Below are 18444 nucleotides of genomic sequence, written 5' to 3'. Positions count from 1 at the left end.
TGTGTCCAAATACGATATATGTAGACTTCAACATAGGAGGCTTAACATGCACTGTACATACATTATTTAATAATGATTCTCGTTCGACCTTTGTAACTAAAATGTTTTCGACGCTGTCCTCAATAGTAATTTCAGGATACTAAAAAAAAAACTTTCCCAGTTATTATTGTGGAACTATACGAGAAATAAACATAATAAACAGAGAAGTAGCAAGTCTTGGGATTGTTAAAATAATAATAGCTTCTAAGACTCCCAAGATATTCAAGAAATAAAACAACTACCTCTACGACATAAGGAACATTTTAGAAACTTGCAACTTAAAGACTAAAACGTCTGAAATAATTAATGTAGGCAACTTGGATGAGAAATGAAAATGAAATGAAATCTTTGAGTTTTTACGTCCTACGTTTATGCCGGTTAGGCTAAAGGAGACGGTGATGAGTAATGAATGAAATGTTGGAATGCAGAAAGTGTGAGGAAACGGGAGAACCCCGAGGAAACCCACGCACACATGTTTGTCCATCACAAAGTTCACTTGGCGGGGGCTGGGATCGAACCCGGGACCCCAAACACCACAGGTGTTGGATGAGAAATTAATAGAGTCATTGAGTTATTTGCCAAAATTTCCGTGTTAGTCGACTCACCACACTGTCTAAAACAAAATGTCTCAACTCTCAATTTTAGAAAACCTTTGTGAATTTTTCTCCCATCTTTTCTGTATATTTCTTGTGCGGTTTCACAGTAATTACTTTTTAATTAGTTTCTTTAGCTCTTCAAATCTATAAATGAAGTAGCAGTAAGCCTGTCAAAAATTTTTCTAGTAACTAGTCAATGACAATCATTAAGGAATAATATGAGTGTGCTATACATAATTTTTTATAGTTACGAAAATGTCCTTCTCATAATATATATATATATAAATTGTAACCTCCCTATCGTAATCTGTATATGCTGTAACAACAGAATCTTTGACTAGGATCAATAATTCATTTGCTAAATTATCTAACACATTATTAACTTAAAACAAGCGTAAGTTCAAATATTTATTAACGACAAAATTTTCAATGGATTCGTCAACGGATTTGTTTAAAACATAAACACACACACTATTGTTTTAATTACATCTCATAACTTTCATTAATGATAAAACAATGCCGGGATGGTAAAGTTATAAACATACTCCAGTTTAGTTCCTTTTGTGGTTACTTAACATATGTTTGCTAACACCTATTTATTAATTTATTTAAAGGTCCACTGTTTTATGTCTTTTCTGACATTAACCTCACTTTATTGACATTCACCTATTTGTTAGTTATTTAATTTTATCATAAAGCCTTGCCAGTAACACACTTTTTATTACCTCATTTAGACCACCCGTCCATAAATTACATAATAAATTTATTGCAGCTCCATCAAGAAAAGGGGTGTAATCTTTTACTAATCAAATTTGAATAATATACAACTAAAACAATAAACCAGACTAAAAAAACATACACAAGTAAATAAAATTGGGCTAGTGACTTCAAGATTATTTTTTATTTTATTTTATTATTTTTTCGACACTGATCTCAACAAAGGTAGCAGGATACCGTAAACAGAAATCGAAAAAAAAAATGAAATCTTTGAGTTTTACGTCCCACGATTATGCCGGCTAGGCTAAAGGAGATGGTGGTGATGAGAAATGAATGAAATGGTGGAATGAAGAAAGTAGGAGGAAACGGGAGAAGGGTTTGAACCCGGGACCCCCTGCACAAGAGGCGAACGTTCTTCTACTGAGCCACTGCGGCCCCGAAACAGAAATCGAATAACAAATCACTGGTTACGGTAAGAATATTCATAGAATGAAAAAAGATCTGGAAATATGATAACGCTGAAACAAAACAAAAAAAAAAAAAAAAAAGTCCAGGAAGTAGAATAACAAATTAAAAGGAGGTGAAACTTGCGGGAATTTAGTGGAAAGATCTGGGTATTACCGGTAATAACGATACGAAATAAGAATGGGAAGGTAGTTCAGTGAACGAAACGAAGTTTTAAGAAGTTGAGAAGACTATATAATGGACTTGTATGATATTAGAGATATACTGCGAAGTCTAAATGTTGAAGAGTTGATTAACTTTAACGTCCCTTTCAACAGGCTATATGAGACGGAACCTGACGATTAACGTGTAATCCGAAGCACACGAGCTTCCGGCTGGAATAGAACCCGGGTCTGCCACGCCAAACGCGCATACGCTAACCGCTTACCCACGGAGGATCTAAATGTTGAAGAATTAAACCAAGAGTGAATGATTAAGTTAAACTATACTTCAGGTCCTGTTTGGGAAAGTGATATGAGAAATGAAGAATGGACATACGTAATTAAGTTCATTAAGAATATGGAGCCAAAGGGAAGACAGAATTGTTACGACTCTGTAATGAAATATATGAGACAGATAACTAAGAGATTTCCTGAAGATGACAAGAATACCGTTGTCTAAGACCAGAACACAGAAATATATGAAGACTTCAACCCACTAGTCTCGTTATTGTATACATCAAAATTATGATTGTACAAAAAGGTATATGGAAGAACAAATGGGGATGTTGAGGAAGAATAGTTTCGGATTACGCAGCCTAAGACCAAAAGATATGCTATTGGTCTACAAAGAGTATTTACTTGATTATAAACCGATTTTACCTTTCTCTTGGATCGAAAAATGCCTCTCGGCTTTGAATCGGTATCCTTAACGCGAAAGGTAAAAGTAGACGACTATCTTTATAGATGCTTTTTTCCCCAAAATTTCGACGACGAAATTTCATAACGATTCCATCCGCTGTGGGAACATTTCTATTTCCCACATCATCGTTTATAGAGTATTCCTAGCCAATAAATAAGAGATGGGATGGTCACTTTCTCCTATGCTTCAGAAAAGTGTATGAAAAACTAAATTACGGAACTTGCGTGATAGAATAGGCTGGAATATAAAGTTACAACATATACAAGAACTGAGTAATTGTGGCCTTATTACAAAGATACTCTCCGAGCTCTGTTTCTTTGAGATTAAAAGAACAAGTGATAATAGGTGTAAAGAAAATGTAAAATCCTAAATATTTCAAGCAAAGAAGGTACTGGAACACAACGGAAAGTTTCTAACCGGAAATATAGACACACAACTGAAGAAAATGTCGATGAAAACACACGTATGGAGCGTGACGTTGGATATAAAGCATGGACTCTATAAGGAAAATCGAAAAATCGATGCCTCCGAAATGTGATGCTACAGAAGAATGTTAAGAACTAAATGAGTAGATAACATATCACAGGAACGAGTGCTGGAAATGACAGGATTAAAAAAAGAGTATACTGAAGAATGTTTCGAAAAGATAGGATGATTGAACATCCTATGAGACATGGAGTAATTACGTTACTATGGAGGGAATGTTACAAGGAAAAATGCATAGAGGAAGGAAGCGACTGAAATAAATGCACCAAATAATACACGATATGTGGAAGTAATGGTAAAAGTAAATGAAAAGTCTGGTTGAGGATTGGGAAGAATGGAATGCTGAGTCAACCAATTGAAAGACTGCTGACCCAAGAAGAAAAGAAGACAATATTAGAGAGAGAAGGTTCAATTCTTGACAAATAAAACTTTTGAAACGATTAAGAGTGACGCGCTTCCTATATAACTAACAATATTGAAGACAACATGAGAAGCATTCGATTGATTCCTCTCCGCTATCTCAAAGATCAACATTCCCTACACAGCACTAAATTAATGAAAAATATTAACCTTTCTCTTAACATAACGTGCAGATCTTCCCTTCCTCATCTTGATTCTAACTGACCGTCTTGAAGCAACCATCTCGTTGTTTGTGTTTTCTTGCAGCTCTTCTTTTGAAGCCTTCCTTGGTCTCCCTCTCCTCCGAACAGTTTCTGTGCCTGTGGGTGATGAATGTTTGGTTGTTCCTGCAGATGAACTCTTTGACGTGTCCTGTTTTGCTTTCTTCGGAGGAAGATTTTCATTTTGTACCTCTGTAGTTTCATCCTAATAAAAAGATGAAATAACAGAAGATAAGACCCTAAAGAAAAGACCACAATATTCTATTGTGTTAAAGTCTACGGGACAAAGACGGATGTATTGGGAAATAGTACATAGTATATAGATTGGCGGATTTCTTCGTTCATTTCAGTTTCATGTAAGACTCCTAAGGGGTAATTTATCAAGTATGAAATATAATATTAAATAGAATATACATAAACCGAAGTGAGTTGAGTTGAGTTGATTTTAGTTTAGCGTCCCGTTCAGCAGCGAGGCTATATGAGACGTGGACCTACTGATTAACGTGGAATCCGAACCACATGAACTCCCGCCGGGAATCGAACCCGGGTCTCCCACGCCAAAGGCGCGTACGCTAACCGCTTAGCCACGAGGGAGCTCATAAACCGAAGTGATTCTTAATGTTAAACTAGCTGAACCTTCGGTCTCTATACAGCGCATCATTCACATATGAGCATGACTCTCCTTGCCATTCCTCACAACATTTGTACGTCTCCCTTTACTGACGCAAGTGAAAGACGTCTTGATAAAAAATCGGTAAGGGGTACCATAACGGGGAGAATTTTTCAATATCGTTTGCAAGATCTGAGCCTACTTCCGGTTGGAGTTTCTATTTCATGTGTGATCAGTGTTTTCTTTCTTCTTGTATGCAGTATGTAATAACTAGGGGGACAATAAAGCATAGAAAGCAGTAACAGCATAATGGAATTTTCCACCTATGTTTGGTACAGTCCGAAAAAAAAAAAAAAAACTGCAACATGAAACGACGGAAGATTTCCAAAATAAGTGTGCAGGAGAGGACGCCGAGGTTTCTCCTGGTGTGATTCGTGCCACTTAGACGTTATGTTCATTCCCTGCGCTGTTAGGCGTAGTTTCACAATAATCTTTCATGCTCATGTTGCAGGTTTTTTGCTGCGGACTGTACCATATCTGTGATTTTGACCACTTCACATATCCAAATTTGCTAATCTTATAAGCATAAAACAGCATAATTTACAGAAATAAAGCATAAAGCATAATGCTTTTTATTCCAGAACCCTGTGTATGTGTACAACAAAGAAAAATATGTTAATATATTTTGTACCAAAGAAAAAATATCAACAAAGGCCCCAAACAATGGAAATCAACTCCCAATTGCCTTTACGAGCAACAATGGAAAGTTCGAATTCCTCCTCTCGCCGCATCTTGATGCAATTTTGTATCACCGTTCCTTGATGCACCATACTGATGTAATTTTAGTGAGGAAAATTAATTATTTCATATATTTTAATGCTTGTGTAGTAAAAACGAGTAAATCAAAACAGCGACCCGGTCCTGTCATTTCTGCAAGAAGCAATATGCTTCAGGCCATGTTCTACCTAGGTGGCTAGTACAAAAGCTTTGGACAAACAATAATACAAATGAATTTACTTGATCCCAAATATCTTTGCAAGTGTTGTATATAACAGAAAAGTCTATATATACACCCCGCTTTCTTGAGCTTTGTGGAATCCAGCAATATATTTCACTCATATGTTGGTGTTTATACAGTAACTAAAAATCGCTGCAAACATTTTAAAATATATAAAATATTGTCCTACCTCACAGCACCAAAGTCAACCAAGTCTGTGCTACCATCCCTACCCACAGGACAGTTGTTTTGAAACCACCCCTGTCATCTGCTGTGATGCCAAACATCCCCATTATATGGGATTTATGAAATAATTAAAATCTGTACAAAGAATCAATGGTTATTGGTAACTAGAAATAATCTCTGGAATATGGGTAAAGTATACAAATATAAAACAATATATGACATACACAAAAACTATGAAAAAAAAATATTTTCCTTGAGTCGCTAGGCCTTCACTGTCGTCCGCTCAATGACCCTGTCCACCTTCTGGGAGAGGGTGACATGAGGAGTGCTTTCCAAAGCGTTATTTCAATAGAAAAAGAATATAAACTATTCTTATCGACGGGACCCGTGTTAATAAAAATACAACATACACGTGCGTGATATGTTTCCAAGAATAATTATGCTTCATACGACTGCCTCTACATATTTTAGTAAAACTCAGAGTTACACAGCTACATAAAATTTCAAAGTCAAGTGCATCATGGCAACTATGAGCTAGCCTCGACCACTGACAACCACAGTGACGGTTGACAAAACCAACCATTGCTCCTTTGAGGTGTTACATATTTCGAAAAGTGTTAATGCACCAGGTATTGTGCGTGGGATATTACAGAGACCTACATCAAGTTGGTAGCAGTGGTGCTAACCTTTCCCTCTTTTCCATATATTTGTAGCCATGTTAACTCAGATACGATATTAAAGTAATTCCCCTCTTATTTAGTGGGCTATAGTATGAGTAGGTGGCTACTATTTCTTCATTTGTTTTCGTATTCTCGATGCCCAACTGTGAACGAGGAAAGAAAAAAAAAACTATTAGATTTCTTCAAGTTCAATGCTGAATAAGATAGTATATAAGAAGTCTTAAATAATAATAATAACAATAATAATATCAAGATTAATAATTCACCATGTGGCTTCTCATGTTAAAGAATCGAGGTAGATAGATCTGAAACATAAAATAATCAATACAGTTTCTGTGCACTTAATTATTTCAATAGGGCTTATAACAATAGATATACAACAATTTACACAAAATAGTTGCAGTCGTATGAAACAACTTATCCAATAATATCAGTCTTACTAGAATAACAAAAAAATAATATATAATAAACAAATACTACTTAAATTTTCATTTAAATATTAATATGCAAATTCAATCATTCACATATTGGCATGAAAATTAGTACAGGGTGAAGACCTGCACTTCACAATTTCTTACTGATAAGCTTGTGCTTTGAAAATCCCATCACTTTATCTCAAAAGCTCAAGCTCAGTATTTCAAGGAAACGAAAGAAAACCTGAAAGAAATCCACTGTTTAGTGATCGGTAATTTTGTAGAAAAATATACACTTACAGTACAGGACTCAATTCAACGTTGTCACTGGACTAACACACAAGCAACAATGCATCCGTCTGTCATCTAATTTAAAAAAGAAGACAAAGTATGTTGCAAATCTATTTGTGTACTTAGTGACCACCTTGATCAAAATATCACAACTGTGTACACATTTCAACATCCATCTCATTAGGGAAATTACGAATATCATATACGATGTTGAGATGATCATTTACTTTAGCAATGGCGCAAGCAGCCAATACAAAAATAAGAAAAACTTCATTAATGTCTGCCAACACAAACATGATTTTGGTTTACTAGCAGAGTGGAATTTCTTTGCCTCATCACACGGGAAGAATTCTTGCGATGGGATAGGCAGAACACAAGCTTCCCTTCAAAGATCTTACACAAAACAAATCCTGACTCCGCAAGATATGTTCAAATACTGTTTAGTAAAATTAAAGAACCAAAAGGTCAGAATAGGATGTAAAGTTGAGCACCATACTGCAATGCAAGATAGTGTTGTCAGGTTGAAGTGAAGAAAGACGTAACTAGTAGGCCAGATTTATCGATAGAAGTGTATCAGAGAGAAGGCATAACAAGGGAGTTTAGTTTCACAGTCGAACTACGGTTGACTTCCAGGCTAAGAGAATCCTACACTGAAACTGTAAATAATAGAACTATATCTCCTCGTTGTAAAAGATAGATAAGGTCAGACATGAAACCTTTTCTTACGGTACTGAACCCGTATTAAAAATTTCGCTCCTCTGAACATTTTCGTTCTATAGAGATCAATAGTGAAATAGCAAACTATAGTAAATTTTGTTTTTAGTACAGCAATAAGGATGGACACGGAATCCATGCTTGTAACATTGAATCTATTCCAAAAACCACCTCTCGCTATATATTTGTTTTTTTCTACGGTGAATAACGCTGAAATTAGAAACTGTAATTTCTACCCCCTCCGGTTTAAAGAGAAGCTTACTGGAAAAGATGGAACTTAACCTTGGGACGCTGAATCGATTCCAAAAAGCAGTTTTTCGCCATCTCTTACAGATTTTGGCTCTGATACTAGCGACCGAGAAACATTGGCATTCTATTAGGAAGTCTAATAAATGATAAGACAAATTTATATATGTAAGGATATAACACACTCGCTTCATTTATTACTCCTCCTCTCCCCTGTACTCTTACTGGACTAACTTGTTTCCTTTATCTTTCTCCGTTGTCCACTTTTAACCTGGCACACTATTATGTGACTCCGCACTCCAATATAACACCGAAATGAACGATTACAGTTTCTTCCTGAATTTTTTTCTTCATTCTTCATTCTTTTTCCTATCGGATGAACTCTTCAGCAACAGCGCTTACAGTGTAACTTTTCAGTTTTATGTGATACTGTTTTTTTACTACATTCTGTTAACTAATTTATCATGTATCAATAAAACAAAACTGTCCAAAGAACTAATATATTAATAATACTTATGTAACAGTTTGACCAATGTAACATCATCTTTATTAGACACGTTATGGAAGAAGTATAATATATATATATATATATATATATATATATATATATATATATATATATATATATATATATATACAGAAAGTGAAAGGCCACGTTCACACATTCCAGAGCCAACCAAATCTTCCCTTTCACGTTCCACATCCACTTAAACAAAACGTAAATTGTTATTTATTTATTTATTTATCTATTTATTAAGGTACTTGTTACATACTTTCTAAATTATTTGCATCTGTTCTGAATTTTGAATACTTGTCCGATATTCCGAACAGGTGTGCAAATAATTGTAAAATGTGTATGTAACAAGCACACACACAAATGTATATTTGTGCATAGATAACATTCGAAGATACTACATAGTATGCATTTATAGAAAAACTGAATAGTTCATTACTTAATACTATGCAACCCAAGTACAACTATACCAACACAATTTTATATTTTAAGAAGTCTGACAATTGCTAAGTTTTCAATCCATTTATTTCATTTGTTTTCTTGAAGTTTTGACAATTGTAATACGTTTCAGTTACGTATCAAGCTATCCTATTCAGTCTGGGTTGCTATCCTATTTGCAAGAGTGTTATCTACCTAATAGGTAAATCTCATAAGAATAAAACTGGAAATTTTGATTAGGCGAGCATATCTCACCGTTTACTTTATCTCATTCGGGAATTAGTTTCTTATGAAAAATTCGAAAAATTAATCAAAGCATAGTTTTCGATGTTGCCACATTTGAAAGACATTTGTAACTATAACCGATTCTGAGTGCGACTACGAACCAAGGACTTTTTGAAATCATCATACAAGTTTAATCAGTCGTATCCTTTCGCAATGATATGGTTAACACAGGTTTTCCCTCCGCGTAATACCGGGTACGATTACCAGTGGGAATGCTTACCTTAGATACAATCCCAAATAGCAGTTCGGAACCTATTTTAATAGGTCACTCGTCGCATATAGACTGAGTGATGAACAAGGACAAACTCAATCAATCAATTCAATTTATCAGCCTTTCCATTTAGACACAAAAAAAAAAAAAAAAAAGGTAATGCCACTGATAATTATTTTATACCTCTCGAGCTTCGACTTCTTCTGTTTCTGTATATTGTGATGCAACTTTCCGCTTTCGGTTATCATTCCTTTTAAGTGTAGAAGGAGAAATTTTAATCTTCTTTGATTCAAGAACAGATGTTTCGTAAGTCTTCTCACACAATGTAGAGCTTTCCTAGGAAGAAACACAAAAGAACGCTAAGTAATATTTCAGATCTCTAAGTACTAAGTAATGTTTGTCAATATAATTATATGGAATTTCTAATTCTGAAAAACTATTATTTTAATACAGTAACACTTGTAGAATTAAAGTAGGCCTACCAACATAAGCCAAGCTTATCTGTAGTCGAGCTCGGTCACTAAATATCGAGCTATCTCTATTCTATAGACGATGGCTCCTTGCTAAATCATCAAATTAGGTCCAGATGCAGCCAGTAGCTACCAAGAAATAAAGTATCAGATACGACTGGAGTGAAACTATAACCTTACGAATGCTTACACTGGAAGCTAAAAAACTCGCAAAATTGGGGTCACAAATGAACATACAGTATTCACTTTCAATATCACTGCATTGTAAGCCTGGGTTGCCATTATTTTGCCACTTTTCAGAATGAAATCGGTACGCGTACCTTTGTACTACCTCGCTGTTCAATTAATTGTTTTAAAGCTTTTAAAGGTGCAATCCCTAACGAAATCAATAAACGTACTATCTTTCTCTCGTTGTAGTTCACAAGACATTATTGATAACAAGAAAATAAAACTACGTTTTTTCGAAACTTACAACTATTATCAACATATTTACAGAGTACACAAACACTACTACAGGCTGTTCCGTGGCTAATTAAACATTTACTTGATGATCATGTCCAGATGGTCTATTTCTCTTAGACTCTTTCAAACATTTAGCTATGTTACTCTGTGGTAGAACGGAAGGAAAATATGTCTTTCTGGAAGCACACATCCGAGGGAAGTAAGAATCATCTAAGTTCACTTTATTGACTTAATCTCTGGAAGGCAGTGACTAGAAGTGTAGCAAAAATCATCAAAATCGGTCCAGTGATGGAGGAGTTAAGCATCAAACTTTTTACATTTATATATATATATATATATATATATATATATATATATATATATATATATATATATATATATATACCAGCAGAATGCCCGTTTTTCGCACGGGAAGAATAATTTTCATTTTGGACATAAAGGGCACCAAAACTGTCACCAATCAACTTAGAAACCCTAAAAACTATGAATTCGACACTAATATCGGTCGTTTTCATATCTCCCTGTCCCCAAGCCACGAAACTGAATTTGGTTTTAAACGGCATCGGCCGGTCACTGTTCACCCCAGCAACCCCGAAAACTCTGGATTCGATACTAATATAGGTCACTTTCGATCATTTTTAAACATCTCCCCCTCACCCAAGTTTCACTGTCAAAGTGAATGATAAAAACCATCCCAGGACGAACCTCATCTTTGCTGAAAATTTGATTGAGATCGGTCGGGTAGTTCAAGAGTTAAGTAACATAGTGACTTTCATTTATATATGTATAGCTATATTTCGCTCGTACATAGACTATCTGAAATGATCGTTCTTCATACCTTAAGAATAGGTTTATGGAAAATAATATAATCCTCTTACCCCTTAAAATGCACATTTCAATGAAAGAGTTATCACAAAAATCCATAAGATACTTCACTTTTGACATATATTTTGAAATACCCTCCCTACCTATCGAGAATAAACCCTTTAATCGAACTGACATGATAAAAATCAAGCTTGAAGTCGCACTATGTTTCAAAAGTCACTTCACAGTCGATTGCTTTACATGACCCAGAAAACTATGCATTCGATTCTAATCTTGATCATTTTGGGTATTTCATTTTTTACCTTTTCTCGTTCTTCCCACCCCCTTCCATGTCAAAGGATTGAATTTGGACTTCAATGAAATCGAGAGTATTACTATCCATTTCTGTGACCCTGAAAACTATGAATACGATACTAATATCGGTCATCTTCGATTACGTTTATATGTCATCCTTCTCATCTCTCAGTCAGATTATAGATCATATGTATACCAAGTTTGGCTGAATTTGCTCCAGGCACTCCAGAATTATGTTGAAACATAAGACCCACAGGGGAAGGTTCCAGAACACAGGTCCACCTATATAGGCTAGTATCACGTTAGTTCCTTTGTGTGCCAAAGTTCAATACTCAATTCACATAGTATTGCCGAGCGAGCGTTAGCCAGTGAAGGCGGGTTAGAGCCCCACAGAGCACTTTACTTCTGTCTTTATTACAACTAAATTGGAAGGGGGACCTGTGTTCTAGAACTTTGCCGACATACGGAGATGATAAACCTCTTCCCCCTCCTTAAAACGGAATTTTTCAGAAACTATCGGACATTTTCCTCTTATTTTTAATGAGTTTATATACCGAGATTGATCTTTGTAACTTGACGGGCTCGTAAGATACTCAATTTATTCATATTATTATATATATTTACCTATATTATTCCTTTTCCTCCTTTAGGATATGCATTTTAATGGAAGTAACACGATGAAAACATATGCTAGGTCATCGGCACAATCCGATACCAAATATCATCAAAATCTAGGAGGAGGTGATCAGAGCGGAACATTTATATACAAAAAAAATGAAATCTTATAAGTTTTATGTCCGATGGTTATGCCGGCTAAAAGAGACGGTGATGATAAATGGCGACATGAAGAAAACGGGAGAACCCCGAGAAAATTAACGCAAACGGTGTTTGTCCACCAGAAAGTTCACTTGAGGCGCGCTGGGATCGAACCAAGGACCACATGCCCGAACATTTATATACAGAAAGAGAGCAGATAACATTAAATAAAACCTTTTCAAACCGACAATTAAGATTGTTTAGATACACGTTTGATGCTGCTTCGAAATCTACAACCCACTAAGATAATCTCACAGATGCATGAAGTGCAATTCGACTATTGGGAAGCAATATGCTACCAATGGGAAAATCAATTGGTGGTCCTTACAACTCATCCATTCTTTTCATTTGGAAGTTGTTCCATATACATGAGCAGATGGCTCACTACTATCACGAAAGCACAATTGCATTGAAAAATATAGAAATACAAATGAAAAAAAAAAAAATCAGTGTGATTTGTATCTGAAAGCAAGTACTTTGGGAAGAGAGATGCATATCTGGCTTCTCAAATTTTAATTTCAATCAACTACCAGTGTAATAAGTTCAGTAATGGCACAAATCATTATATAAACACCTATCAGCACTAGATCGGCAGACTGATTTTAACAGTTTTTCAAATTTGTCATTTAGTATTTCTCTTAAATTTGATGGCAGATCTTGACGTTTGGGATTATTCTGTATTTGTTTAGAATTTGCTCGGCAGTAGTTTCGCATCATACGTCTAGAACACTCAAGTTGATAACTTACAATTTGGTGGTTGATAGTCTTAAAAATATTCTTATCGAAACTTAAGAGTATTCTTACTGAATATTGACTTTTCCTGGGAATGAAATTGTAAAACGTATCACGATACATTTCAAGATCGCACAGATATGTTACCAGTGTGCTAATCAAAGAGAATGATACTACATTTCTACATCATCACCTTTACTCTTTGCATCAACTAATTACTGTGTCTATTTTTACCTCTTCACTGGCTTCTAGTAGCTCCTGGCCAACGATCTTTTTCTTGCTATGCTTGGGTGGTGGTTTCGAAAAATCGAAAATAGTTGGAACTGCATTCGGCTTCAACTTCTTCTTGCCATCAGCTCTATGAGATTCAAATTGTGATTCATCAAAATGTGCCTGGAAACAAACAAACAAAAAAAAAAAAAAAAATATTTGTAATAACGACCCTCTATCATACACAAAACTATGTCTAAAATTTTATTCATTAATTACGCACTGATCTACCAGATCATTGTTAGTCTCATGAGTTTGATCAACAAGTACAGGCCCGCGTTAGCCCAGTCGCAGAGTGTTCACCTTTGCCTCGAAGAGTACAAGAACTTAGCATCTGTTTTCTTTAGTTTACAGCACAGCACGAAATTTTCAGTTGCCTGATCGCCATTGGCGATCGAATATTTTAGACTCGTGATAGGCTCTCGTTTACCCTCAAACTGCGGGAAAAAAAAAAATGGTGACCAAACCCCCTTATTTGGCTACTAAATTCACACCTGACGTTTTATGGCCTGGACTAACACTTCTTGTTTCGATCAGCCTTTCTCACAACATCTGTTATTAGGATTTGAGTAATTCCCTGCCCATTTTTATTCAGCAACTGGTAAATGTATGACAACGCATTGTAACTTATGTATTGTAAGTAGGTTTACTTGAGTATAACAAATCCAAGAGATGACTTAGAAATTAAAAGGGAGGATGGGACGAAATATGGCATACAAGGTACTCCTTCATAACTACAGGTACTAATTCAAATCACTACAGGTAATAAATCACTACGTTTTCCTTGTGTTTCATGTAGCAATGGCCAAGATATCTGAATAATAGATAACAAATTCGGACAAATGACAATATATACGGATATATCCATCCAGCAAGCACTTTACAGCAAACACAATTGAAGTCAAAGCACTTGACCACATATATGAAGAAAATCGTCAATGGAGCTTTCACGTGATATCTCCATTAAATAATAAATATGATAAAATGATGGAATCCACACTAGAAGCGTGCAAGCAAGATATTCGAAGACGATAAACATTTCTCAACAAAGTCATTAGCTGAGATCCTACAGATATCCAGAGAACATTTTCAAGAGATTCCCGGCACGAATTAAAGAGTCCTCGCAACAGATTTCAAGACTACTGAACCCTAACCAGAAATAAATGTAACTTTCAATGAAAATTTATCTTATGTTCGAAAGTAAGTTCACAACTGAAACATACTTATGTCCGGAATTGATATAACCTAATGTGCGTCGAATGGAGGAATAATTATAACGGCTGGGTGTAATAGTACAAATAAAAGAATACATGTTTAATGTTTCATGTTAAGCTGGACATTAAATTTTATTGTGAGACAATATTAAACATCGGGACAGCTTTAAAGGGCTCTTTCCCCAACCACTTCTTCTTTTCATCCCCACAACCCTCGGCTAGTCCTCACGAGCGTGTAAGCTGTCATTGCTCTCAGTGTTGCCGTACCTCCGATCCACTTGTGTAGTTAAAAGTCCGGCAAAATAAGGAGAAAGTTTTCCTTCCTATTTTCAGTTAACAACAACAAAATTTAAAAAAAACAACTAGGAAAAAGGAAAGGGAATCGAGGCAACATTGGTTTTTAGCCGGAAGGGATCATAAATCTCTACCACGTGTCGCGAAGACTAATAGGGGAAGGTCCAGAGAAATGAACAGGGTTTTTAGAATTCCTGGAAAAAGAGCCCTCTCTTTCTGTCTCAATGTATATATTTGTTTTCTTCAAATGATGATATATTTATGAATATTAGTATATTCTATAATTTGTTTGGTTGATGTGAATCTACCTATTAATGTGGTATTCTAACCACATGAGCTCCTACCAAGAATCGAACCAGGTCTCCCGCGTCAAAGACTCGTATGCTAACCATATAGTCACGAAGAAGCTCATTATGTAATTTGCATATCGAAGAGCTACAAATATAACCGACGAGACATTGAAACATCTAACTAACTAGGTATTATACGTAAGAAACACATTTCTTCCATTTGTTAATACTGTTCCCTGTATACAATGAAATTTAAGATAATACAGCATAAGCAGTCAAATACTTTGTAATAATACAAAAAGACGTTTGTACTTCATTGAAATAAAGAATTTAAAATTTGTTTGACTATGGGAAGCGATAATATAGTCTTCTGCATGCAAATTACAGATGCTATTGGCATAACCTTAAAATTATAGCTGCAAATATTTTCGTATATAAATTTTAATGTGTGATTTTAAATTTTAAAACTAGTACCATGACAAGGTAAAATTCTATTTATTGTTGAACATGTTATGTATGAGAAACATAAGACAAACACTCGATGTAAGACAAAAACTTTTAATTATATCTGCGTGTCACCCATGAGGACTGGACAAGTAGTATTTCTACTTTCGATCTTGTGGTTGCAGTATTTTACAGCTTTGGAGCCGGATAGCTTCGAAAAATAAAATATTAACATAATTCTTTTTCTTAATGTATTCTACAAGCTTCAGAATAACAGCCTAAATAAAGTATCACAGAATTACGTTAGTCTTGCGAAAACTTGGTAGTTTTATTGTTTAAATTTGTAAATGAAAGAGGGCTGTATAGACAATAAAAACTCCGTTTATAGTAGCAATCTTACATTCTTAGACTCAGTATGCATGCATACAAAATCTTTTAGTTCAACATCCTATGATTATGTCCTTTAGGCTAAGGGAGACGATGATTAAGGCAAGTGAATGATAGAAGAATTGGTAGAGTGAGAATGTGGAAGGAAACGGAAGTATCCCAAGAAAATCCACGGACATGATTTTGTCCCCTACAAACTTACTTGCCTGGGGGTCGAACGAGGGACCCCACGCACCAGAGATAAGGGCTCTACGAGTGAGCCACTGTGACCCTTGCATGAATACAGACCACAAATAAAATGACTTAATGACGTAATAGGATTCAGATTAATCAGAAAAAAATCACTTAAGAAAGCATCCATATAATAATTCGCCGCATACGTTTCAACGATATTGTCTTACATTCTCCGTGTGCATGTACAGATACATAATTTATAGGCATCTTTAGCCACACATGGAAATTTGAAGGCAGTAATTCAATATCCATTAGTACTATTCCTATAATGGAGGAAACTAATTTGAACATGTAGATCTACAAGCAGCGTGATGTCCTACGGAACGCCACTATATTGAGAGTAGCGACTATTGGTCGTCGAATTTTATGTAGGTGCTCTTTTAAGACGATATACATGTATGTACCAGCTGCATCAAAAGTCTGAGGCCATAGACCAACACTGTTGTGATAAAAGATACAAAAAAAGGAAAGTTGTTGTAAATGTGCAGTTTTCAATTTAAAATTATGGAATTTTTCCAATCGCACCAGGTACTTGGGCTCCATTCTGGTACTCCCTGCCTTAAAAGAAACAACTCCGTGTACGTCCAAACGGCTGGTGTGACTGGAAAAATTTCCATCATTTTAGGTTGAAAACTATGTTCAAGAGCGCTTTCTTTTCTTTACCCTTAACTGGCTTTGGCCTATGGCACTGGAATTTCCATACACCCGACACATAAAATGTATTAATATTAACAGCACGACTAACCTACATTACTCTTACTAAAAATGAAAAACACGCTAAAATTAGCTATTCACATGACTTGCGTTACATAGTTTATCTATTTCAAGAAAAGAACATACGTAGCTACTTTGATAATGGGCGCAATATGATATATTAAATTAAGTACTAACCTTGTATCCCAAAAGAATATTGTATTATATTACATTATTTCAACCATGTCTGGAGGCATCGTCACAGGATGTCACCAGAAAATTCGTTCCTAATTTCCCTGACTGCATTTCCAACTTTCCCTTACTTTTTACTGGTCTCCTTATCCCCATAGCTAGCTAAGTTACAATTACAAATTAACTTACAAATTAAAAAAATATATATATAATAATATTAAAGTGTCCTGACATAAGGCTTATGAAACAATAAAACACGGAAAATACACTAAATAAATTTTCACAGAAAAGAAGTTATACTTAGTTACTTCTATAAGAAGGGTGTGCCTAGTGGAAAATGCTTATGTAAACAGAACCGTTTTTGCAAAATATCGCTGGAAGAACGTATAGTGCATCCTTTGAAAATATTATTTATACCATTTAAATGCTTGCAGTTCTTTTCTAAACTATGGAAGCCCAAAAGTGAGGATGTGTGAGGTTATACAAACTACACAAAAATAAATGGGCTTTTCTTCATACTCTCAAGTTAAGTGGTTCAAGAATGTCCCCTACGTGGATTAATAATCACGAATAAGCACAACAGCAGGAGCAAAGGTACTGACAATGACCCCAGAAAGGGTTGCAATAATTTACTGTAATATAATATTCTTTTGGGACACAAGGTTAGTATTTAGTATTAAGCTATTTTCTTCATACACTCTCAAAGTAAATGTAAGTTAATAGTCGATTATCACATATGGTGTAATCTGCACATGAAATATAATTTCTTAAGTCACAAGGAGCAGATATTTATTCCAAGCAGCACCGAATCAATGGGCGGTTCGTGCATGATTATTAATTCACTTGTTTTTTCATATACACATAGTAAAGCCTCTTCTATTAGTAATTTTACATTTTTTATACCCATACTTTCAGATTTCGAACAGAGGTACACAACAATAATGGCAATAAAATAATCATATAAAACGTTATTGCAACATATTTTTATTTGCGACTTTACACTTATAAACCAAACATTGCCTTAAGTGTGAGGAAAAAGGGACCACAACATAATGACTACGAATGAATACATTTAATAGGCTTACCTCAAGAGGTCGATCATGGAGAAATTATTTACATTTGTGAAGTTTTTTGCTGCATTCTTCAGATTGTAAACAATACAAGTAGAGGCGTCATGTAAGTCCTAAATCGTCCTTTTGATAATCCCCATTGCTCTGAAACGAAAAATCTATTTCAAAAATTGTTTATACGTAACATTTTACAAAAGGAAAATTTTAGGACTTACAACAGTTTTCTAATTGTATTTTTAAACCGGAAGAATGAAGCAGGTAAGCTTTCGAAATATTCTTTTAAATCACTTCTCAAGGATCAAGAATTTTAACGTAAACCTACTATATACCTATGCTCAATGTGTTAAAT

The 18444-nt window shown here is 35.1% G+C and overlaps 1 protein-coding gene across 8 annotated transcripts in view; it reads right to left on the bottom strand.

Annotated features, from left to right (window-relative positions):
* LOC145664225 (uncharacterized) overlaps positions 1 to 18444 on the bottom strand; it is a 104589-nt gene that overhangs the window by 9122 nt on the left and 77023 nt on the right. For all 8 annotated transcript variants that reach the window (XM_081730685.1, XM_081730689.1, XM_081730684.1 and 5 more), the window contains 3 exons: positions 13242 to 13400; positions 9592 to 9744; positions 3774 to 4028 (listed from right to left, as the gene is read on the bottom strand). In XM_081730685.1, coding sequence (XP_081586811.1) covers positions 3774 to 4028; positions 9592 to 9744; positions 13242 to 13400 — 567 coding nt within the window. The remainder of the gene's footprint in view (positions 1 to 3773; positions 4029 to 9591; positions 9745 to 13241; positions 13401 to 18444) is intronic.

This window comes from Thermobia domestica, chromosome 11, assembly GCF_964235325.1.
Source record: "Thermobia domestica chromosome 11, izTheDome1.hap1.1, whole genome shotgun sequence".
Taxonomy (NCBI): Eukaryota; Metazoa; Arthropoda; class Insecta; order Zygentoma; family Lepismatidae; genus Thermobia; species Thermobia domestica.
This window is presented reverse-complemented; position numbering and strand designations above follow the sequence as displayed.